Source organism: Sebastes umbrosus, chromosome 17 (assembly GCF_015220745.1).
Source record: "Sebastes umbrosus isolate fSebUmb1 chromosome 17, fSebUmb1.pri, whole genome shotgun sequence".
NCBI lineage: Eukaryota > Metazoa > Chordata > Actinopteri > Perciformes > Sebastidae > Sebastes > Sebastes umbrosus.
In genome coordinates, this window is record NC_051285.1 from 23766996 (window position 1) to 23792802 (window position 25807).

The following is a 25807-nucleotide window of genomic DNA, read 5'->3' on the forward strand; positions in this document are numbered from 1 at the left end:
TTCATTATGGATGGATCTTGACTTCACAAAACGCACATATGATGTGCATAGGTTTTGAAATGTGCCATGTTTCAACCATGGATGTATTAAGAGGAAGTTTCAACTCGTGGGCTTTGAAAAGACCGCTGAGGATTCTGGGAAAGAAGCGCAGCGCGCGATTTGATGCACGTTGGTTGCACGTTGTTAAAAACGTCAAGCGCAGATATTTATGAACAAGCAAACGAATTCACCTTCAAAATAAAACCACAATTACGATCACAAAAAAAGCATTAGATGATTTATCTGTGGCCTTTAGGAACAAGTGTACTAATAAAAGGACAAAAGGAAAACAATAGGGATCCTCTGAAGTTGCTAGGCAGCTTACCTTTTGCATATGTTTATGCTGTATAACTTGACAACATAACATAGCCTTGTTGGCATAGGGGCATTTTCGAGGGCTTATGAATAAAAAAATGTCATGCCTTGGATTATCCTCCCACCCACAAAAAAAGAAAGTTTTTACATTAGGAAGTTTTATTTTACTCAAACACAATTTACTTTATTTTGAAAGAAAAGAAACCGGAAATTGACTTGCTGTTTAACGTGGCTACCTTGACAGCTAACTAGCGTTAGCAGCATAGTTGGCTTCCCTCAAAAAGGATTTCACCCTGAGTATATTCACAAACTAATGATGCAGAATCACTGCGCCGTGCCGAGCTGTACCAGCGGCAGATCCGACTCTCAGCCACTCTTCAGGTTTCCGTATGATCCAGAGAGGTAACTATTGCTAAAGATGCTAAAGCTAACAGGAAGCTAGCTGCGTTACCCAGAACAGTGGATTAGTCTGTATGTAAATCACAAGGCATGCATTTTAAAACCAGGGTAACTTTGGTTGAACTGTCCAAGTTTTGTTTCAGCAACATTTAATACACATATTTCACATCCTTTCAGTGTGATATACATGTTAAGAAATATAAAGAAATAGCTATATACCTCTAAACACACAAACTCAATTCAAACGTTTGACAGTTTCAGGCGCCCTTTGTGCTTCTTGCTAAACGCAGGAGGCTCATCATACGACCTTTTGCAGTTTGGCAAAGCCGGTTTTGCAAAATACAGCAGTGTAAAGTACTACAGTTGCAATGCATGCAGTAAAGGACTAGTTGCAACATCTGCAGTTGATGCCAACTTAGTATTTTATTTATTTTATTTATTTTATTTATTTTATTTATTTTATTTAAAGGGACTGTCTGTAAGAATCAGAAATGCTTGTTAACAGCGACACCTGTGGCCTTTAATTCAACAAAGTCAACATCCTGTTGCTCGCGCCTGTGCTCGCCCTAAATAGACATGAAGGAGCATCGCTCAAAACAGTGAGGCGACACACGTCAGCTAAAACCACAATATCACTCTATATTTCACCTGCTTGGCAGTAATGTTAGCTGACCAGACGGAGGTCTCTCCATGAATCACTGCTGATCCTAGTGTTGGCTTTTCCTGCTTCAGCCTCCCGACCGCGGTCAAAAGGAACAGGGAAGGCCCTGGCACCCGGTCAGAGACAATAACGTTTCTCGCTGCGGAGCCCCGTCACTTCGCAAGACACGGGAAACCTCTGTTGGTCTGGAGGAGCTGCAGCATTTATTTCTGCACAAACGTCCACTAGATATTCACTAGATATTCTCAGAGCTAAACTAACTCTTCTGCAGTGTGTCTTGTGCACGCATGCACGTGAGGTGGAGCGAAATAGCGAGAACACGTGCGGTGTGTGAGTGAAGGCAGAGGAGCAGAGTACAGCAGAGACTCCGGCCCTGGAGACCAAAGCTACGGTCTCCCCCGCGTCCTCCGACAGCGGACAACACTGTTTAACAGACGGGCTTCACTATATATAACTTTGCGGTTTTGGTGCTTCCATGTAGTTTGTGTTGGAGTCTTGTCTGAACAGCTTAGCCACAGGCGAACGCTTGAGGGATGTTGTTTTGTCTTGTTTTATACATTTTATGCTTTTGTTTTTTGAAGTATTGTTTACCATTAGATTCTCAGATATTGTTATAGTAAATAAAGACTGGAAAATTAGGGGCAGCATGTCACGGCCGTTGAATTGATATATCACACTGAACCATAACTGAACCTCAAAGCCTAAAATTTCTATTGAATTTGTTAAAACTATTTTGCTTGAATTTCTCCTTTCAGGTCCAAGAAGTGGGTTGAAAAATGCCAGAGGCAAGATCTCCTGGACAAATCCCCAGACCAGCTGTACAGATACTACAGACTTTGTGGGAAACATTTTGAAACATCTGCGGTTGATAGTGTAAGTTGTGTTTCCAAGTTGCAACATGCATATGGTTTTGGATCAAATTGCAGAGGTCAATGTGACCCCAGACTTTGCAGGTCTTTTACTGTAATTGCCAATCTTAAAGTAAAGTTAATCCAGCCCTGCATATTATTTAACTAACTATCCAATAAATACAGTATATTGTGTAGTGGTTAGTGAATATGTAGGTATTATAGGTTTTAATACTAGTTCAACGTAAGTTATATTTCTTCATATGTGATTTATAATTTTTTTTGTCTGGCTTGACTTTGTTTTCAGGAGGCTCAGAGTACAGTGTTGAAGGACGATGCCATACCAACTATCTTTGATGCACCAAGCCAATCTCAAAACGGGCAGGGGAAGCGCGGTAAAGAGACGGTGGGTAAAATAAATCTGATTTTATTTAAATGGAGGAAAATTATTTTTATAATGTAATTTTTATAGTTTCTATGTAATCACATTTATAACTTGACTATTTATTATTGTAGACCAAAGATGATGACAAGGACAGTAAAGGGAGAAAGAGTAAGTAGAACTATCAACACACACACATGTGCTTATTAACTGACAATGAAACAAATTACTCCCATATTTATTGATTTGGTTTCTGTCTTGCAACTGTTTCTCTTTCCCTTTTTCTAGAAATCAAAAAGTCTCCAGCAGAGACGGCTAAGAAAGATGACCAGACACTCCCAGAGGAAGAAGAGTACAAGGTGTATCTGAAGTCATTATTTGAAGTTCTTGTACTGTTGGGAGAGCAAAGCATTCCTCCGACAGGACCTGGTGATGGTAAACAGGATGGGTCGAGCAACTTTCAGGCGTTGTTAGAATATCGCATGAATTGTGGAGATGAAGCCTTTAAGAAGCGGTACGACGTGAATAAGGAGTGCTGCTCCTCAGCTCAGCTGAATCAGTTGATTGAGGTGTGCGAGAAATGCATCCACAGTAAGCTGGTGGAGGAAGTTCAGCAAAACGGCTTTTTCTCATTGCTTACCGATGACTTGGTGAAGATCTCAGGAGAATGGTACGTCCCCGTCTTTCTCCGTTATGTGGACCAGTCTAACTGCCAGCAGGAGAGGTTTTTTGGATTCTTGTCCTTTGAAGGAGACGGAGACGCCTTAGCAGAGAAACTGCTGTCTGAAATAACCGACAAATGGGGCTTGGATATGGAACAGTGTAGAGGCCAAGCCCACTCCTGCTCTGGGACACATTTTAGTAAAATAAAAACATTCACTGCCAAACTGATGGAGAGGTATCCAATGGCGGTGCCTACACTAAGATCTACTCGTACGTTGAACCTGTCATTGGCAAATGGTATGGCTTTGTCAGGGGTTCAGCTTGTCATGTCGACCTTTAAGAGGATCGAGTCATTCTTCAGTCAGTCCCCTTTACTGCAGTTGGAGTTGGAGCACGCCATTATGATTTTCTACCCGGACAAAGAGGAGAAGGCCAAGGAGCTGAAGGAGATCTGTGGAAGCAGCTGGACCACGCGAAATGACGCGTTTGAGGTGGCGGTGGAAATCCTAGAGGCGTTACTACTCTGTGTGGACAGCGTTCACGACAACGAGGACATGAGGTGGAGCGATCAAGTCACACACAGCGCCCTAGAGATTTCAAAAGCACTAGCTGATTTTGAGTTTGTCATGGCGCTGGTGGTGCTGAAAAACGCCCTGACACTGACGCAAGCGTTTGGGAAGAACGTGCAAGGGGAAGCAACAGATGCCCACTTTGCTGCAGTCAGTTTAAAAGCTGTATTGCACTCCCTGAAGGAAGTGTCTGATAACATCGATGTGTACCATGAGTTCTGGAACGATGAGGCCATCACTCTAGCCACCGCGATGGAGATCCCGGTCAAGGTTCCTCGGTCATTCTTGAGAAAGCACCAGTCAGAATCAGGAGCCATACGCCCGGAGAGTCACTACAAGGAGCACCTGTCTGTTCCCGTGGTGGAGCATGTCATCAAAGAAATGAATGATCTCTTCTGCGAGGACCACCTGAAGGCCCTGAGATGTCTGTCGCTGGTCCCTGCTGTCATAGAGCAGAACAAGTCTACTAAACCAGAGGAAGAGAATGTGCAGGTGTTCAAAAACGACATCCCTAACGCAGGAACCCTCTCCGCCGAGCTGCACTGCTGGTGGGTTAAATGGAGCAAAAAGGGCAAAGGCGAGACTTTCCCGTCCAATCTCCACGAAACACTACAGCTGGCCGATGTCAAGTTTTTCCCAAACATGCTCGCGGTTCTGAGGCTGATCGGCATCCTGCCCACATTGGCTCTGGAGGACAGCTGCGATGTAGCGTACAAGCGCTTCCAGATGTACATGGAGAACACGCCTGACAAATTCAAATCAAAAAGTCTTGCTCTATTGAACATGAACTATGATGTTGGGTTTGATCTGGACTCGATGGTTGAGGTCTACATGAAGACATACCCTGACAGGGAGAATGTGTCTTAGTCACTCAGTTGTGATGTGGTAGTTAAGCCTCCGGACTTGGGCTGTCAAAGATAATGCAATAATAACGCTTTAACGCAAATTTGTTTTGACGCCATTATCTTTTTTTAACGCAACTTGCGATTTTTAGGTTGTAGCTTTTTTTTAACTTTTTGGATTTTTGGCGAGGAAAAACTGGCATGGCCATTTTTCGAAGGAGTCCCTTGACCTCTGACCTCAAGATATGTGAATGAAAATGGGTTCTATGGGTACCCACGAGTCTCCCCTTTACAGACATGCCCACTTTATGATAATCACATGCAGTTTTGGGCAAGTCAGCACACTGACAGCTGTTGTTGCCTGTTGGGCTTGAGTTTACCGTGTTATGATTTGAGCATATTGTTTATGCTAAATGCAGTACCTGTGAGGGTTTCTGGACAATATTTGTCATTGTTTTGTGTTGTTAATTGATTTCCAATAATAAATATATACATACTTTTGCATAAAGCAGCATATTTGCCCACTCCCATGTTGATAAGAGTATTAAGTACTTGACAAATTTCTCTCTAAGGTACATTTTGAACAGATACAAAAATGAGTGATTAATCGCGATTAAATATTTTTAATCGATTGACAGCCCTACTCCGGAAGGATTTTCCACAGCTTTGTTAAAGAGTCAGAGTCAGACATGTTTTTCACTACTGTATCTAGCCCTCATACTGAATTAGCATCTTTTTTAGGCTGTTTTGTTTTTTTGTGATAAAATGTAGAATGTAATTGAATGAACGGCTGGCTTGCCAAGTGGCATTTATTGAGCGATAAATACCAGACATTTTTGAATTTAGTTTTTGCTACGTTTGTCATTCATGCTGTTTTCATGTTATGTTTTGGGGAGCCAGTATTGGCCACTGTGTTACCACCATATAACCTTCTCAGGGTGTATATGCATCCTGATTCCAGCTGTCCAAATCCATTCCTCGACTCTGTTGTTGAAATATATTTCAAATTGTTAATGTTTTAAGAGTTGGAGTTAATACTCATGTAAGCCTTGTTAAAGTGTTTTTGCTGTATTACCCAGTGATCTGCTGACATGTAACAATTGGATCAGTTATAAATCCCTCCCTGAACATGTTAATAAAGAGGTTGTCTCTTGGGTTTTATATCCTTTTGTGGTCCTTGTTCTAAATGTGAGTATTATATCTTAACCATTTTCTGAAACAAGGTCTGTTACAAACACAACTTAAGCTATATATGTAGGAACTCTAGAATAAGTTGGAAAAAAGTGACATTTAGATTATTATTTTGATTTTTGTCCAGATTAAAACAGAATCTTCTTTCCAAGACAGATTTGGAACAGGCCAATTAGCACAGCCGGGGCATTGCATGAACAATTTATTTTAGTGATGTGTCCTGACATTTAATCACAAAGTGTTGTGTTCATGGTGAGTTGGAGATCAGGGACAAAGTAGTGAGAGGCTTAAAGTCTCCTCCTGTGAATAAGGCCCATAATTCTCAGCTCCAGCCCTGCCAGTATCTATCACTATCCATCTTGCTAGTTGGGTATTGTGTCTGCAAATGGAGTGTATGCTTGAATAAACAGCTGAGTCACCGTCTGCCCTGAGACTCAGATTCCCACCATAGTGTTTGGTGTTAATAAAATCTGATACGATTTAAAACCATTTGGACTACCTACGCCGTTTGCTGCAGTGGATGATATTTAAATGCCCTTTCAACCATGCCTCCTTCTCCACTGTATACACAAAGTCACATTTTGGAGTTGAATTGTTTCTTGTTGCCCTCCCTTTTCTTTAGGAGGTTGATCCAATAGAGGCTGTTATCTCATCATCCGTTGGTTTTTCCTCCATTTAATGAAATGTGATGAAAGGAACCTAATTACAACCGTTCATACGGCTAAAAAATGCATGAATTACACAATATGTGTAGACTACTGAAAGGTTTTAGAAAGTAAGTTTCTATAATTTGGATGCAATATCTTTTTTTGTATAAAAAAAGCCATGAAATGATTCAGCCCATTCAGCTCTTGCTTGAATATGATCCTTTTCACTGTAGACAGCTGTAATTACTAACAACGATGATCGCTGTATGATTCATGTGTTCCCGTTCCTGGCCCTGAGCGAGATAGCTTTAGATCATGTTCTGTGGCAAGTATTTATACAACACATAAGACATTCATCCCCCAAGGACACTGACAAATGTTGCCAGTGAATGTATTTCTATAACAGAAATTTGTATTTAAAAAGACATCTTTAATTACAAACTAATTACTCGCTACACTGTAGGTTCAAGTCAGTGTACTCATTGTTCTTTTCAGCCAAGACACTTGTTGACAAAAATATATTAATGGATGACAAAATAACCTGATGTAGACTGTTATGACAAAAAAAAGTGCTAGTTTGGGATTTAGGATACATTGTCAGAGAGATTTAGTGTATCCAGGGACAGTAAGAATTAAATAAATCAAATCTACTTCACAAAGTGTGAAGAAGAGGAAGCTGCATATCCAAATCAGAGTATCAAGTCAAAACAAGAGAAGTGCTGGCTTCAAGATATTAACTGTCAGAGCTATGAAACATTTCTATATGATGTATGTATATAGATACATATATATCTATATCTATATATAGATATATATATATCTATATGTATGTATCTATACATATATATATACATACATATAGATATATATATATCTATATATAGATATATATATTTATATTTATATATATATTTATATCTATATATAGATATATACATATAATAGTTGTAGTGCATAGCATTTCTATGAAACCACAAACAAAGTTATGGTTTTTCCTGAAAAGCAAGAGCATTGCTAGCACAAACCACAGACTGTATGATAAACAGTTGAAACCCAATGCTCGGTTATGAACGGAACAGGATGTGAACTATCTTGACAGTGAAACTCTTTGGCCTAGCCAGGCGGTTACCATGGTGCCCTCTGCTGGTTCACATTTTGTCCTGCACGGACCAGTTCCTGGTTGATGGGATAACACGCTTTCGGCGACTCTCTTGGGCTCCACCGCGCAACATTAACTTTTGTAAAGCATGGTTCTTAGTTCACCAAAGAGACATTAAGCGTTGAAACTCCACAGTGCCGCTTGCAGGGTTTAGTCCCAGGCATGTCTGTGTAGACTCTCTCTGCAGGTTTAGCTCACACAGTCAGTAGGCTTTGCCAGCTTGCAACCCGCCAGCTAAGCTAGCTAGCTCACCTGCTAGCTAGCAACATTGCAGTCCCAAAATGACTGACTGCTGCGCCGCAGCGACCTGTGATTACCAGCAATCCGAAAACTCTCCTCCACTTTTCAGCTTCCCTCTGGACCCGGAGCGGTAAGACTTATTTAATTGCGATGTGGTGTTAAAAGACGAGCATGCAACATGAATGTGTTAGCACATCCACTGTTAGCACTGTTAGCTTAACATCATGTTGGCTAACAGTGACACAACTCCGTGGAAAATGGCGCAGACTAACGCTACTCTTTGAGAGAAAAGTCCGTGTGAAAACAGACTCCGTGCACTCATTCAGTGCTCGGAGACCGACACTAACTAGTGATGTTGGCTGATATCAGTGTATCTTTGTGCTCAGGTATAACACAAACAGAGAGAAAAGCATAGTTTGAAACTTTTTGTGCTGTAATTTAAAACGCCATCGGTGCACGACACCTACCGTCTCGATGGTGTGGGAACATTAGTACTGACGGTAGCTTAGCACAATTAAAATACCTCCCATTAATAGTGCTATATTAGTGGGTTATTTAGTTATTTGGGCTATTCGATTCAATTTGCTATATTGGCATGACTGAACAATATTGCCAATTCAATAATAAATAAAAATAATAAAAAAGAACTAAATAAAAACAAAAACGTGTATATATACATATATACAATTCATTAAGCAAATTACAATATATAGATATTTAAAAAGAACGTGCATGTAAATGGAAGAAAACAATAAAGAAGCAATTAATGTTTGTTTTGTCAATAAAACAAACAAACAAATAAAAAAACAATGAATAACAATATATTGCAATATCAAAGGATAAATGTAAAAAACAACAAAACCCCCACAAAAAAAGAACAAAATAAAAACAAGGAGTAAATAAAAGGCAGAATGTGAGTTACATCTATTATGTGTTATTGTCTTTTAGGCTGTGAAATACATATCCTGCAGCTTCTATGGCGATGACACTATTTTCTCCAAGTAGATGTTGTATTTTATTTTGGTCAGAGAGGGAATCAAAGTGTTGGAGTTTACATTTAATGTTTGTAAAGAATTTTTTCCTAATTTCTTCATATGTGCTACATTGTAGCAGGAAATGTTGCTCTGTCTCCACCTGTCTCTGTGGCTATTGCTTTCTAAACTGCGTACAATTGTACATTCAGTCATTTTGCAGTACAGCTCACTGGGACCAATATCAATTTAAACTTATTTTTTACGTGGTTTTAACAGGTGATGTCCCTATGCATAAATAGCAGTCTAGCGCCCCCTTTTATCCTGTTGTTGCCTCTTATTAACCTTCCTGTTTTTTTCACTTTGAGATAGTATTGTGCAACAGTGTTATGTTGCATAAAAATCTATTCAGTAGAATACATTTCAGGGCTGTGATTGATTGACAGCTGCAGTTCAGCTGGTTGTATCGCAGTAAATAGATAAATAGATAGATAGATAGATAGATAGATAGATAGTAACTTTATTTATCCCGAGGGAAATTCAAGTTTCCAGCATCACAGTTCCATAGTGCAACACATGTTAGTAAAAAGTCAGTAAAAAAAGTTAGTAGTGCAAAGTACAAAAAAAAATATACCATATATAAAAATACAAGGAGATGAGGAAAACTGTTAAAACTGAATATAGTGCAGGGTAACAGCTGTGATATAGGACTATTAAAAAAGTGAATATAGTTCAGAAAAGACTGTTAAAAATGAATATAGTGCAGGGTAACTCCAGTACTGTGTCTATGGACAGGAAATGTAGCCCCTAAGCCAGAGGAAAGTCTTTCAGGGTCTGGAAATACTTCACATCCAGCCCTGCAATGAGTTTGTATTTTTTCCTCTTCCCCTCCTTTTACTCTGTGTGCTAGTTTTTAATCTGGCAATAGTGTGTTAAATTGAGATAAGTAAATCTCATTTGCTGGTGGGCAAAATCCATCCACATTTATTCTGTGCATGCATCAATGAAATCAGTTGAAAGAGAGAGTATTGTGAAAGATGGAATGAAAGCACATGTAAAATGGTGAAAGCTTCTCAGTAATCAGTCGTTCTTTCTTCTTTCTTTTTTTTTTGTCATTGCCAACACTGAGGCAGGGTTGTGTTACAAATGCATCAAACCAAAGCAGAATAGCATCAGTCAAGTGTATCAGTGGGTGTACCAAATCTATGTAATTGTTGCAGTCATGACCTCTTGAAGCGTGACCGCACCATGCATGTGCAATAAGCATCAAAAGCATCTCTCACAGAGAGTTGTGTATGGATGTTATGTTTGTCTAAAAATGTATTTGAACTTGTATTTGCCCAGTGATGAAGCATAGCAATTGGCAGTTTAAGTTAGCCTATACAGTGGTTCGGACCAATGTAATAATATAGTGACTGTATACACTTGTATTTACATTAATTTCCTATATGTTTTTCAATCAGTTAGCAGGTTGAACTCTCTGAAATAAGAAAAGACTGTCACCTTTTTAATAATTATTGAATGAATATTGTTGTGCCTTTAATGTGTTATAACTAGGGCTGTCAATCGATTAAAATATTCAATCGTGATTAATAACAAATTAATCACACATTTTTAATCTGTTTAAGATGTACTGTAAAGGGAGATTTGTCGAGGATTTAATACCCTTATCATCATGGCAGTGGGCAAATATGCTTATGTATGTATATATTTATTATTTGAAATCAATTAACAACACAAAACAATGACAAATATTGTCCAGAAGCCCTCACAGGTACTGCATTTAGCATACAAATTATGCTCAAATCATAACATGGCAAACTCAAGCCCAACAGGCAACAACAGCTGTCAGTGTGTCAGTGTGCTGACTTGACTATGACTTGCCCCAAACTGCATGTGATTATCATAAAGTGGGCATGTCTGTAAAGGGGAGACTCGTGGGTACCCATAGAACCCATTTTCATTCACATATCTTGAGGTCAGAGGTCAAGGGACCCCTTTGAAAATGGCCATGACATTTTTTTTTCGCCAAAATTTTACTTTGCGCTTTATGTAGCCACTTTCAACAAGCTAGTATGACATAAGCCTGCTACAACCTCCGAAAGATTGATAAATGTAATGTGTTTATATCGCGTTAATGTTGACAGCCATAGTCATAACCTTACAAACTATATCCAGAAAGTAGCCTAGCTTAAGCAGTCCTGTCATATGTCTATAGTGTACTATTTAGAACTATGGTCACAATATAGTAATGCAAAGAGTCCCCATGCTCACCCATGTTAAACTTGTCCATCACAGCTGTGATGAGCTGTGTTGGAATTGACCCGAACATTCGAGAGCTCATGTCCGTTTGTCGAGTCATTATTTAATATATTACAGAATAGAGTAACAGAATATTAATGCACAAGCGTTTTGACTAATGTTTGGTTTAATTATTAACTCTCTGGTTGTCACCCCTTGTCCTGCTGTATTTTTCAGATGCAAACAATGGTTGATCAACTGTCACCGCCAAGATTTGGCATCAGAACCTCCTGAGCAGTTGCATAAACTGTACAGACTGTGTGCAAAGCACTTTGAGCCCTCTGTGATCTCTAATCAGGTAAGAAGCAAATCTATTTCCTATTACCCTTTTGTGTACTTTATAATAATAATAATAATAATTTTCATTTGCCCCCTGTTTTGTTTTTATACTACCACTAGTGCTGTTCTTAGTAAGCAAACATTCCAGGCTTGTTATGATATTTTCACAACATAATAAGGATTACAGGTTTCTAGTGTTCCATGTACATACATAAGGTGGGAAGAATATTAGAAACACATCTGTGCAATCAGTCAATGTAATGCAATCCCATCACATGTAACTCAATGTATAACACAAGTTGGTGGGTTAAAAAAATTACACCAACTTCCTTTAAAACAGCAACTAAAACACTTTGGTTTATTAGACAGTATGTTGAAGTCATACTTTTATTTTATAGTACAGTGCTACTGTATACGTAGTTAGATTTCTTAAGACTAATATCATATGGTGTGAACGTCGATGGGAAATCCCCCGCTTCACATAGAATATTGAGGATTAGCATAAACGTGAGATCTCCTGCTTTTTGTTTTTCAGAGCGCCTCCAGTTGTGTCTTAAGGGAAGATGCTGTTCCAACAATATTTGACTCAACAATGCCTGTGAATAATCAATCAACCTGCAACAGGAAACGAGCAAGAGATCCTGTAAGTGTTCAATTCGATCTTTAAAATTTCTCTTCTGAACATTTTTCATCAGCCGTTAACACACAAAAAATGACATGTAATTATTTTTTCCATCTATCTAGTCTGAAGAGGAACCTACCTCTGTGAAGAAGACAAAAGGTAACTGGTTAGCTTCATTCTTGGAAAAATCTCCTTATTTAAGCCCTTTGAGTTTAGTCTATGTTAGAATGTAATCACCCCTTTTGTAAATAAATATTCACTGATTGAATTGGCAATTTTTAAAATCATTTCAGCCTTTCATTCAGGCTTTTTCTCTTTCCTGTCAGAAAACAAATCAACAACAGAAGTGACTGAGGAGAGGAGAGAAGTACCTGGGGAGAACAGTGCAGCAGCTGAGCTGCAAAAAGAGAACCAACCTCAAGAGTATGTAGCCAGCTCTAAAGCAAAAGAGACTCTGAAAGTCTATTTCAAGGAAATCCTGGCAATGACTGGGTTCAGCATAAATGGTGCAAACACCGACGAGTCGACCGGAGGTGCGAGAGGACAGCAGGCCCTCAATCGCATCTGTGTGGAGAAAATCGACAAGAAAGAAATCCTCCAGTTCAGCGAAGACCTCATGCGGGAGGAGATCCAGAACAGCCTCAGACAGGCCCGGTTCTTCTCCATTCTGCTTCAGGATGTGACGAGTATAGAGGGAAAGGAGCAGATCCCAGTTTTCATCAGGTCTGTCACTGTAGATGGGTTCCCACAAAAGCACCTCATCGGGTTCCTACCATGCGACATGGATACAGAGAGTCTGTTTTACATGCTCCTCTCAGAGTTACGTAACAAGTGGGGGCTGAGGATGGAGCACTGCAGAGGACTGACTTATCTGGTTACAGGCAGCATGTGTCAGAAAATGCGAGACCTCACCTCCAGGATCTTGCAGGAGTTCCCGCAAGTGGTCCTGTCACCAAGTGACCCATATGCCTTCAACATATGGATTATTCGCTGCATGCCTGTGCCCTCCATTCAAAATGTTGCTAACACTGTAGAGGAGGTGGCCTCTTTACTCAGGAGAACACCGTCGCTGTGCAAAAGATTGGAGGGAAAGATCCAGATGGCATATGGGCATATGAAAGGGGAAGTGGACAGGATCAAGACAGCTGTCAGCGAGAATTGGGAATATGGCACTGATGCCTTCCAGACCATGTTAGACATTCTGGAGCCATTCCTGAACTGCATCAATGAGATGATTTCAAAGGTAGATGAAGATACTGCTGAACAGATGGCCAAGCTCAAGCCAGTTTTGAAGAATTTCAATTTCATCATCACACTTGTTGTTCTGAAGAACACCCTCTGTTGTGTGAGCATACTCAACTCGAGTCTCAGGGGAATAATTAGCATCAGCAGTACGTTGCAGTACACAATTTCCAATGCCTTAAAGCTGGTAAGCAAATACCAACAGGAGCTCGCAATATTCCACAGGAAATGGTTCTCAGATGCGGTTGGCAGAGCAAAGAAGCTGGGAGCGGAGGTCACCAAACCAGAGACGGACCAAGAAGACACAAGTGAAACACCGCTGGAGGACCTTTTCAGAGAAACTCTAAGCCGGCCCATCTTGCAGTATCTCGTCGCAGAGGTGAAGAGAGTGTTCAGCACAGAGATGGTGAGGATTCTCCGATGGCTTTCCTTAGTGCCATCTTACATGGCCGACCACAATTTCAGCATTCGCAGGGATAAAGTAGCAGACGCCAACTTGAACAACCTCGCGCGGCCCGACACATTCTACGAAGAGCTTGGCTGTTGGGAAGTAAAGTGGAGGCATGCAAGCAAGCGCAGAATCCTACCAACCACCGTGTTCGCCACACTTAAAATTCCAGATATCGGCTTTTACCCGAATGTGCAGAGCCTGCTGCGGGTGTTGGGCACTGTTCCATGTGTAAATGCAGAGGCAGATGTGTATGGTCAATACCATATGGTACTAGAGCGGTGCTACTCCTACCTGAGAGCCACACCAGAGGACCAGAGACAATGCAGCATGGCATATGTCTACGTGAACCAAGATGTGCACTTCAATGTTGAACAAATGGTGGAGTCATATACCCAGAAGCATCCAGACATCCTGCAGTTGCTGCAGACGGTTAGTAGATTTTCATGAGCAGAATACTATTTAAATTTCATTGCCCTCTTTAGTGATAAAACAACTGTTCTTCCTGAAATTAAATTATACTTTGTGTGTGTTACAGGATGATGACACAAAGGAGAAGCCTCCCCAAGGTGAGATGGCTTTGAAATTATTTATTCAGCATGCAGCAATTTTGGTTAATCACACAGCTGTTCTATCACATTATATAGCAATTTAAGGGAATGTTGTTCTCGAAATAGAGCTATTGAGACAAAGATGGGCAGCATACACAATGATGGCTACATATAAAATGATGTTTTTGAATTAAATGACTATTGGACTTGAGTGGAATAACTTGGGCAAATTTAATAATATTTGTTGTTAAACTACAATCTTTTTATTTATTTATTTTCATTATTTATTTTTTATCAGGGCCCAAGCACCGACAATGTCGGACAGTAAAGGCCTCATTGAAACTGAAGGAATTATTATTATTATTATTAAAATGAATCGCATTTTTGAGGTCCTTACAGAAAGTTGTTAAACTTTGCACACTTATCACACGCGGTGGAAAATTTGATATTTTTGGGGTCTCGGGCTTGGTTGTGGCAAAATGGCTCCCTACAAAGTTGGAAAAATTCAGCCCCTCATTCGGGTTTCACTTACATATATGAAATTTGGTAGGCAGATATAACCTGTGGAGACGCACAAAAAAGCCTCTTGGAGATATAGCCGAAACCCAACAGAAAGTCAGCCATTTTGAATTGAATGTGCCATTTTAGCATTTTACAGGCCCTGTTCTTTAACAAACTCCTCCTAGAGAATTCATCTGATCGACTTGAAATTTGGTCAGTATCATCTTAAGATTGTTGCGATCAATATTAATCAAAGGTTTTCATGCAACATTGGTGACATGGCGCAGTGGCGAAAAAAGTGCCTTTTGCCATAAAACAGGAAGTTGTAACTTCTGCTTACTTTGTCAAATCTGCTCCAAATTTCTCAGCCATGATAAGGGTCCAGGCCTGAGGATATTTACACACCAATACCGGCTCATAGTCCCGCTCCTAAACTTTAGCTACGCCCTCTTTCATAACTCATGAACCGTTTGTCATAGACAGTAGAGGGAGGCATCATTGCACTCAGCCATGTTCCTGTTTCACTGTGCCTGGCCGCTTATTTACTAATATGTTTACATTTCCATTTCTCATTTCAGTGACCTCCCATGGGAACCATGCTGAGAAGGACACTGAAGAAGAATTACAGTTCATAAATCTAGAGATGGATGCTGAAAGGCTTGTGGAGTTGAAGTGTGCAGAGACTGATAGAGAATCTCTAAAATCTGCTTTGCAGGCTGCAGTGACGGCAGCATACAGCAGTCAAAGCAGGCGACACGGTGACGGTTCTGCTCAGGAAGGAGAGGTCGAGTATGTGACCAAGTCTGAAATGAAAGAAGTCCTCACTGTTTGCGAGAAGGCCGTCAGGGAGGGAATCCTCATGGAGGTGGGGACTTCATTCTTTTCCCTGTTCATCGACCGCGTTGTGAAGTTCGGGGAGAAAGATTATCTTCCACTCTTCCTGAGGTTCGTGGACAGCTTTGATGTCATGCGATTGGAGTTGATGGGGTTCCTCGAGGCAGCTCTAGACTGTGATGCCATGGTACAGCGTCTCCTGGAAATAGTAACAGTTGAGTGGCGTCTTGATTTGAGTAACTGCAGAGGTCAAGCGTACCTAGGCTCTGGTGATGTTTCCTACAAGCTGAAAGCCTTTGCCTGCAAAGTCCAGGAGAATCACCCTCTTGCTATAAGCACACACTGCTCTTCCTACTCTTTCAACACATGGTGGTCAAAATCCATCCCAGTGCCTGCTATTAAGAGAGCCCTGGATACGTTTGAAGAGGTTGTGATGTTTTTTGGCAGCAGTGCTACTCTGCAAAAACAGCTAGACCACGTGATAGCCTATGGTCTTAGAGAGAGCTATGAAAAGATCCAAGAGTTACAGGGGAAGTTCTGTGCCCTTTGGCAAGAGAAGCATGATTCGTATGAGGTGTTTGTGCAGATGCTGGAGCCCCTGGTTGAGTGTCTGGAGAAAATCAAAAATAACCCACAGAGATGGAAAGCCTTTGTGTCTGACCAAGCTGGGGCACTCCTCCGCAAGGTAATGGAGTTTGATTTCATCATTGCTATGGTGGTCTTGAAGAATGCATCATCTTTCACCAGGGAGCTGAGTGCAGGTCTCCAGAAGGACCACTTCAGTGCCGCATCCCAGCTTTGCCAAATCAGTGGTATCGTGGCCACTCTGAACCGAGTGAAAACAAATATGAAGGTGTTCCACCAGAACTGGTTTGACGAGGCCTGTGCAATGGCACAGAGTCTACGAGTGCAGATTGAAGTGCCTGAAAATTCTGTGCCAAGAGACGGCATGATGAAGCCAGTCGGTTTTTACAAAGATGGCTTAAGCGTGCCCCTAGTAGACAACCTCATCAATGCCGTGAAGGATCATTTTTCAGAGGACCACAAAGAAGCTCTCAACTTCCTCTCCCTAGTTCCATGCTCAGTCACAGTGAGTTACATGTTTGAGAGCTTGAAGTCCAAGCCTCCTCTCTACAGCAGCGATCTTCCTGATGCTGACAACTTCTTCACAGAGTTGTGCTGTTGGAGAGTGACATGGAAGACCAAAGTTGCATCTGTGACCATCCCAGGCTCAATATTTCACACGTTGCGCCTGCCACTCATGCAGTACTTTGGTAACATCAATGCACTGCTGAGGATTATGTCCGTGCTACCAAGCACAGCACTGGAGGACTGCGGCGTCATAATGCGCCACAAGAGGTTCCAAGAGTACCTGAGAAACACAAATCCCAAAGACAGGTCCCCGTGCTTGGCTATGCTGCAGGTGGGCACGGACTTCAGCAGAGACCTGGACCGCATGGTGACCCAGTGTTTGAAGGTTACCCCGCAAGCCTTGGAGGGTATATGTCTGGTACGTGACTGTATTCTTTCATACAAAATGGAAGTATGTATTAATTATATGAATGCTGGATTAATTTTGATTTACCTGTTTATATTCACAGGACAAGGAATCCAAAAGTTTCAAAGGAAACTCTGAAAATAATATGGAAGGTATGGTTGTTTACATATATTTTTTTTTGTTATTATTACTAGGGCTGTCAATCGATTAAAATATTTATTAAGAAATTAATCACACATTTTATTATCTGTTCAAAATGTACCTTTTTAAAGGGAGATTTGTCAAGTATTTAATACTCTTATTAACATGGGAGCGGGCAAATATGCTTGCTTTATGCAAATGTATTTATTTATTATTGGAAATCAATTAACAACACAAAACAATGACAAATACTGTCCAGACACCCTCACAGGTACTGCATTTAACATAAAAATATTAATCAATCAAATCATAACATAGCAAACTCAAGCCCAACAGACAACAACAGCTGTCAGTGTGCTGACTTAACTATAACTTGCCCCAAACTGCATGTGATTATCATAAAGTGGGCATGTCTGTAAAGGGGAGACTCGTGGGTACCCATAGAACCTATTTTCATTCACATATTTTGAGGTCAGAGGTCAAGGGACCCCTTTGAAAATGGCCATGCCAGTTTTTCCTCGGCAAAATGGACCGTTATTTAGCCTCCTTTGTGACAAGCTAGCATGACATGGTTGGTACCACTGGATTCCTTAGGTTTTCTAGTTTCACGTTATCGCATTAACTTTGACAGCCCTAATTCCTTAGGTTTTTTAGTTTCATATGATGACAGTATCTTCACTCTAGCTTTAAAACTGAGCCCACTACAACCTCCGAAAGATCGATTGTGTTAATGTGTTAAAGAAATTAGTGCCGTTAAAAGGAATTTTCATTAAAGCGTTATTATCGCGTTAACTTTGACAGCCATAATTATTACATTTATTAACGACTCCTAATTGATAAGAGTACATGACTTAAGGGTGCTAAATTTGATATCCAGAGCATTAACATAGCAGCAAACAACTATTTTCTATGTAAAGATATAGAGGAGTAATGCCTACCTGAGCAGAGAATGAAGTCACTCTCCCTCTGTGTATGTTGTAATCAGAGCTTCTCTGTGCTTTGTTGACATCGCCGTGCCTGCGTTTAGTGCATGTGAGCGTGCCCCACTGGCTAGCTCAAGGCCGCCATGCTGCACTGCTCTCATACGGCGGTTACAGCTGATAATGTCGTTCCGATCGACGGCGCCGACGCGGAAGCATATTACCCACCCTTCAGTTTCCCCCCAGGTTAACACTGTTAGCTCTCTGTCAGCAGTGTTGCCTCTGTTTTCACTGTTAGCACTGTTGGCACCTTTAGATGCAAGCTGCCGGCTCAGTCGTCTCCATGTTGAGAGCTGTGCAGAGGCAATAGAAATGCTCCCAATCTCACATTTATCACCTTTAACTAATGTTCATACTAAATTATTGAAAGTAGCTTTTTTACCTTGATTTGAATTTGTCATATTTGTCATGACCTCTGGTGTGTTGTCTGTCTGTTTTCTCCCCTGATATATTTAGTTGATGGTGTCAAGGAGGAAGCTGAAGAGGCTAAAATTCAACAATCTCCTGACAAGGTTGAGGACCAAGACATGAAATCAGCAGATGAGAATGGGCACTCAGGAGATAACCGTCAAAGTCTGGCGACGGTATTCAAACTGGCCACACTACTGGGGAAAAAGAACGGCGGTCTATCTGACCTCTCAGAAGAGGACAGAGAGCTTTTCATCCAGGAGCTCAGCATGTGCCACTGGTTCGGAAATGAGAGCAAAAGCACACCTTCTATAGGTGATGATGAAATGGTGAACCTCCTCATAAATGGAATCCGAGATGTCATACTCAAGGAAATACAGGAGTCGCCGTTCTTCTCCCTTATCACAGACAAACCTGTTAAAATCGCTGACAAGACCCACGTCCCCGTTTTTGTCAGGTATGTCGGAGAATGTGCTCCAAAAGTAGAGCTCATGGGTTTCCTACCATTTGATGAAAACTGTCATGTTGACACACAAGCGGATAACCTTGCAAAGATTCTCACTGAAGACTGGGGCTTACCAATGGCTCAGTGTCGTGGACAAGCATTCATGCACCTGGGCTCAGGTTATCAAAGCCTGAAGAAAATGTCTTTGGATTTCCTCCAAAGCTATCCTCTCTCTGTTGTAACACCCAGCGAGTCTTGCGGCCTTGCCCACTGGCTGGCAGGAAGTGTGCCTTGCCCTTCAGTAGCAAAAATGTTGGAAATCACTGAAGACCTGCTGCTGTTCTTTGATGAATCTCCTTCTCTGGAGGAACAGCTAGCAAAGGCTGTTGACGGGCTTTTGAATATGCCGAGAGAGGCACTGGAGGAAATGCCTGAGACATGTTGCTCGAGGTGGAAAAAGAGAGAGGACTTCTTTGACATACTCGCTGACACATTAGAGGGCATCCTCAGCTGCCTAGATGCTGTTAGCTCTAGTGCCATAGGCGCCAAGTCAATGCATGCACAAGTCCTCTCCACCGCTCTGAGAAATCTGGATTTCATCGTCACCCTTGTGATTTTGAAGAATGCTTGTGCTCCTCTCCGTAACTGTAGCACTGTCTTCCGCTGTGGAAACCCTGCTGATATTCTCTGTGAAGTGGAAAAAATCCCCTCGATCGTAGAGACTCTTAACAAAATGCTAGAAAATGTGAGCACTCTTCACTCCTCTTGGTTTGAGCAGGCATTCCAGCTAGCGACCAAGGTAGCTCCTGAACAAGTGTGCTTCTCAGAGGAAGCCAACAGCTATGAATCTCCTGAGATATATTACAGAGAAAAATTGAGCGTTCCACTCCTCAGGAGTCTCATTGATGAAATGAAGTACAGCTTCTCAGACAGCCACCTAAAGACCCTGTCGGTCCTGTCGTTACTGCCCTCCTGCAATCCACAGCCCATCGAGCCGGAGTCCGCAGACAAGCCTTTCAGCCTCTACCTGGCGGACCTTTCTGAGCCTGAAGCAGCCGAGCAGGAAATCAACGCGTGGGCTGCTGTCTGGAGTGAGAAATACCAGGATGCTGCTCCTCCATCATCCATCGCTGAAACATTAGTCCACCCCGAGTCAAAGAGCCACCCGACTGTTACCTCACTGCTTAGGCTAGTAGCTGTCCTGCCTAGTGTCAGTATGGAGTTTGACCTGATGAAGACCACTCTGAATTCCATGAGGGATCTGTTAAAAAACACTGTATGCAAAGGCAGCAGAAAGGATCACGTGGTGCTTCTCTCTCACTGCACAACACTCCAGAGACTGCCCGAGGTCATCGAGAAGTGTATGGAGGTTGATCCAGAGAGCAGTCCATGTCTTTCCCAGGTACATTTAAAATGGTTTGAAGATTGTTCTTTGTTTATTCACCATGTTGTAAAAGAAAACAAAGTTATTTGCATTTTTACTGCCATTCTAATCATCACTACATTGTTTTTTTAGGTGATGGGAACTTTGCAAAGACTAAAGCTGGACAGTGGTAAGTCCATTCTTATCAACTTGATTACCAGGGGTGTCACAGTTTCGATTCTAAATCGTAAATCAATCGAAATTTGCTTCCGATTTCGACTATTGAAATCCAAAACAGGATCAACATTTTTTTTTTTTTTCTTCGCCCTGCCTATTGGTTGGGAGGAAAATACAGCTGAACTCAAGAAATGTAACAGCCACCTTACTCATGGTTTGAACTATAAACCAGCACAAATTATCAACATAAGCCACCATGTTCTGAACCGATACATTACATTACAAGCACTAACAAAAGTAAAATTTGCATTTAGGAACATAAAACAACAAACTTAAAACTACTCAGTCCAGCACTCGGGACTAGGCAGGCATGATGGGAAATGTGAGCTGTCCCTGTCCCTAAGATGCATATGCCTTTGACATTGTACACTGCATGAATTAGCCTAGCCGCTAGCAGACTTTAGTTAGTTAGTTAGTTTCCTTAGTCATAGCTCTTCTACTCTTACTTAGTTTAACATTAAGTCACTGCATCTCCCAACAGAACACCACGGTTGAATTTCAGCCTACATGCACGTTTTTTCAGCTCAACGTTGTTGAATCAGATCAGCTGATATTGGTAGCAACAAGCTAGCGGGACTGCCGAGTGCTGTCTCTGTCAAAGCTCCGCCTCGGCCCTCGGTGACAAATAGCGATCAGACGAGAGAGAGAGCAGAGAGGAGAGAAACAAGCGCGACAGTAAATGACAACAAAACCGTATTTTTGTAGATTAACGGCACACTTGTAATGCACTTCAGAAGGATTTCTGTTTTGTTTTTGTAATGATTATGTACTGAGGTGGGTCACCGATACTGATATTGAAAAAAATGCAGCTTTTTGTATTGTAGACTGTTGTAGTCTAATTTTTTTAAACACTTTCTAAATAGAAAAGGGAGTTCAGTTCTCTTTTTAAAGAAGAATTTGGAAGTGTAAGTGACGGTTGTCATGGCATAAAACACATCTGTTGACCTTTACGAATCAAGACTCCACAGTCTAACAATGGCATGTTTAAATCGAAAATCCAATCAAATGCTGACACCCCTATTTATTATCAAGAATCGTAATGTCTTTGATTGTAATTATGGGATGACAAATAATGAATACATTTGTATGTGTGGCATTAACATTTATTTTTATTTTTAAAATCAGGAGGTGTTAAAGTTGAACCGGCGGCGCCAACAGAATCGCACGCCTCCGTTGTAGCAGACAAGCCTGCTGATGGAGAGGTGAAATCGGCCGATGGTGAGGTGACACTGGAGGTCGCACAGGGCCCAAGAAAAGCGGTGTCTTTCTATGAACCACAACTGCGTGAACAAATCCTCAAGGAACTCTGGGACTCTCAGTTCTTTACAGTTATAACCGAGCAAGCTGTTGAAATAGACGGCGAGCTCTATGTCCCGCTGTGCATCAGGTACCTAAACAAAGAGGACATCCAGTGTGAGGAAACTCTGGCTTTCATCCCTTTTGGTGAAGACCCAGTTGTCTTTGCAGATGCTATTGAGACTGCCCTGTCTGAGAAGTGGGGGCTCAATATGGAGTACTGTAGAGGGCAGGCTTTGCTCAGTGTTGGTGAAGTAGGAGCTCAGATGAGGGCTGTAAGTTTAGCTATAGCTAAGAAATACCCCCAGGCTGTAAGAACTGTCAGCTCCGCCGTGTCTCTTAATGTGTGGCTGGCTAAATCTTCTCCCGCTCAAGAAGCAGGAGAAGGAGCAGTTCTCATAGGTAAAATCTTACATTGGCTCACAGAGGACACAGAACGCCAGAACAAACTGGAAGACGTGATCATTCACGTGTACCAGCAGGATGAAGTAAAGGGCAACGAGCTGAGGGACAGACTCAGGAAGAAGTGGGATAAGAGTCACGACATGCACGAGGTGATGGTAGAGATTTTAGAGGCCGTCATGCTCTGTTTGAATGAGTTGAAATGTGAGGGAAGTGCTTCAAACCAGCAGCAAGCATCGCAGATGTTCGATGCGATCAGAAACTTTGAGTTCATCCTGTCGACAGTGGTGCAGAAGAACATCTTGAGTGTAACTAAGAAGCTGAGTCAGTCTCTTCAGGGCAAACCCTTAGATATGTTACTCGCTGTGAATAATTTGCCTGATCTCAAAGCGTCGCTCAGTAAACTGAAGAGTGACATCGACACCCATCACAAAGCCTGGTTTGAGGAAGCCACCGCGCTGGCTTCTAAACTCCATGTTACGATGTTGCACTCAGTGCTCCTAGAGCCATTGAGTGAGTTCTACAAAGAATCAGTAAGCATGAAGGTTGTAGAGCACTCAATAGCAGAAATCGATGACCTCTTCACAGAAAAGGTGTTGGATACGTTGAGGTGTCTGGAGATTGTGCCTTACGCAATGTCCAAAGTAGAAACCAGCATTCTTAGCGGTCTCGTGTTCCGCTTGTACAAGGAGGACCTGCCAGATCAGGTCTCTCTTCACTCTGAGATGAAGTCGTGGAAGGAGAAATGGTTGGATCCCCTGGCAGGCTATCTCCCGACGACCGTGCTCGATACGCTCAAGACGTCACATATAAGAAGTTTTAGCAACATTGAGACTCTCCTCAGACTCCAGGTCATCTTGCCGTTTTCAAGAAGGGAGAGCAACTTCAGGCAGGGAAAAAGAAGCTTACAGGAGTTCATCCAGCAGGAGAAGCGGCCCCTCACTGAGCTCCATCCTCTGTAAGAGTTGCAGGTCTTCCGTCGCGGCTAGCAGATTTGAGCGATGCGTTTTGAGATGTCACCGCCACCATACCTAAGAACTGTCTCAACCCTAGTTGAGGTCCCATGTTCTGAACTTTCTGTGTACATTATTGATCTAAATTCTTTGAGATTTTCCTTTTGTTGTTATCCTGCAAACCAAGCCCTATGTTATGTTTTTTTTTTTTTATTCTGTAGTTTGTACAGTTGTACTGCCCAATGGGACCAATGTCTTGGCAAAAAAAAAAAAGAGCAATGCTTGTGTGCCTTGATGCGAAACGAATAATTCACCCCATGTATCACGATAATTCAGATATTGAAAAATGTCCCATTGGCGTTGACTGACTTCCGTATCGCTGTCATGAATTCATTATGATTAAATGATTAAATTGCACCCTTAACCTTTTCCTGGGCACAAATAGAAATGGTTAGTTCCATCATGTCTCCTGATGATTTTCTCATGTTTCCTGTCTCTTTGCAGGAATGAATTTGCTGTAAACGTATCTTTTGAAAGAATGTTTCCTTAATAGGAAAACCTTCATATATATTTGTCAAAAAAGTAATAAAATGCTCCAAAAATATGTTTTGGCTTTTGTGTTTCACTTTTTTAAGATAGATGTACAGCAGGATTTCGTGTGTGAAGTAATCACGACAAGTCAACACAAGATGGTGCAGTGGGGCTGTAATTTGTCTTGAGAGGAAATAACAATCTGGTCAGAAGTGTCACTACAGTACATGAATATAGTTGTCAATTTTATCACCAAATGTAGTGGTAATACCTGCAGGGATGGTATTAAAGTCATTTTATTATTATTATTTTTAATTGAGATCGAAGATCTTTTACTGGGAGTCCTGGTAATGAAGTCTAGCTGGGCAGAAGGAAGTCCTGGAGGTTACTAGCTAGAATTAGCTACATGAAATTATTTTTTGTTTTTTGTTTTAGTATTACTATTCTGGTAAATGAAAATAAACAAATGCAAAGAAACTATGTTTTTTTAGGGTTTTTTTTTTTTTTAAAGGAAGTTAAAGTGTCATATATTAACTGTGATATGCTAATGGGGCATTTCAATCAGACTGCCAATGTTAATGATTGCTGACTGAAAATAGTTCACCCTCTAGTTTGGGTCATAATCTGCATTAAATCAAAAAAAAAAAAGAAAGTCTTGCATGATTCACTTACTGATCAACAAGGATGTGGGTTTAGAAGGAGGGTTGTTAAGGTCATACAGCCACCACGTTATCAAGATATCTGGTAAATATTTATTTTACAATTACCTTTTGTCCTCAAATAAAAGAGTCAGGTCTGTGCAATGCTGGGTACGTGAGAGAGACTGGTTTGACTGGTATCTGCCAGTAATGCAAATCACGGCTCTCCGGCTCCATTGTGGTTCGGTTAATGTGTAATTTCTAAGAACAAGTGCATTCTGTGAGTCCGCTGTAGCACAGTGTCTGCCTTTTCTTGTCAATTATTTGCTATGAATTCCGATCTGGTGTGTAAGACTTTTTAAGAGGAATTTAAATAACACTAAGCTACTGTGCTGACGATTGGAAAAGCAAGGTATGGCAGCTGTTTTTGTGTATGGCTTTATTTAATTCATAAATTATTACTAGGGCTGTCAATCGAATAAAATATTTAATCGCGATTAATCACATTTTTTATCTGTTCAAAATGTACCTTAAAGGGAGATTTGTCAAGTACTTAATACTCCTAACATGGTAGTGGACAAATATGCTTGCTTTATGCAAATGTATGTATACATTTAACATTTATCATAAAAAATATGCTCAAATCATAACATGGCAAACTGCAGCCCAACAGGCAACAACAGCTGTCAGTGTGTCAGTGTGCTGACTTCACTATGACTTGCCCAAAACTGCATGTGATTATCATAAAGTGGGCATTTCTGTAAAGGGGAGACTCGTGGGTACCCTTAGAACCCATTTTCATTCACATATCTTGAGGTCAGAGGTCAAGGAACCCCTTTGAAAATGGCCATGCCAGTTTTTCCTCGCCAAAATTTAGCGTAGGTTTGGAGCGTTGTTTAACCTCCTTTGGGGCAAGCTAGTATGACGTGGTTGTTACCAATGGCTTCTTTAGGTTTTTGCAAGTTGCGTTAAAGAAATGAGTGATGTTAAAACGAATTTACTTGAACACATTATTATCGTGTTAACTTTGACAGCCTTAGTTATTACTCTTTTATATAACTGGAGGCCCCATCAAATGTTATACTGAATTTAAAGCTGACAAATACATATAGCTATAGCTTTGCATTGTTTAGTATTTGAATCTCTATCCTGGTTTATTCCAGTGTTCCTTAGCGGGTAATAAACTGATGTTATTAACTGACTGAAGCTAT

The 25807-nt window shown here is 41.2% G+C and overlaps 2 protein-coding genes across 2 annotated transcripts; both read left to right on the forward strand.

Annotated features, from left to right (window-relative positions):
* Positions 1–539: 539 nt before the first annotated feature.
* On the forward strand, positions 540–4906 carry thap12a (THAP domain containing 12a). The gene is made up of 5 exons (XM_037749128.1): positions 540–756; positions 2170–2287; positions 2570–2668; positions 2779–2815; positions 2933–4906. Exons 1-5 carry the CDS (start codon positions 668–670, stop codon positions 4741–4743), a joined length of 2154 nt encoding a protein of 717 aa, XP_037605056.1. The 5' UTR covers positions 540–667; the 3' UTR covers positions 4744–4906.
* A 2706-nt stretch (positions 4907–7612) lies between these two features.
* On the forward strand, positions 7613–24031 carry si:dkey-250d21.1. Its single transcript, XM_037749127.1, has 11 exons — positions 7613–8085; positions 11405–11525; positions 12042–12149; positions 12251–12287; positions 12455–14250; positions 14357–14387; positions 15449–17214; positions 17306–17354; positions 18780–20578; positions 20693–20729; positions 21902–24031. Exons 1-11 carry the CDS (start codon positions 7997–7999, stop codon positions 23434–23436), a joined length of 7368 nt encoding a protein of 2455 aa, XP_037605055.1. The 5' UTR covers positions 7613–7996; the 3' UTR covers positions 23437–24031.
* The last annotated feature ends 1776 nt before the right edge of the window (positions 24032–25807 follow it).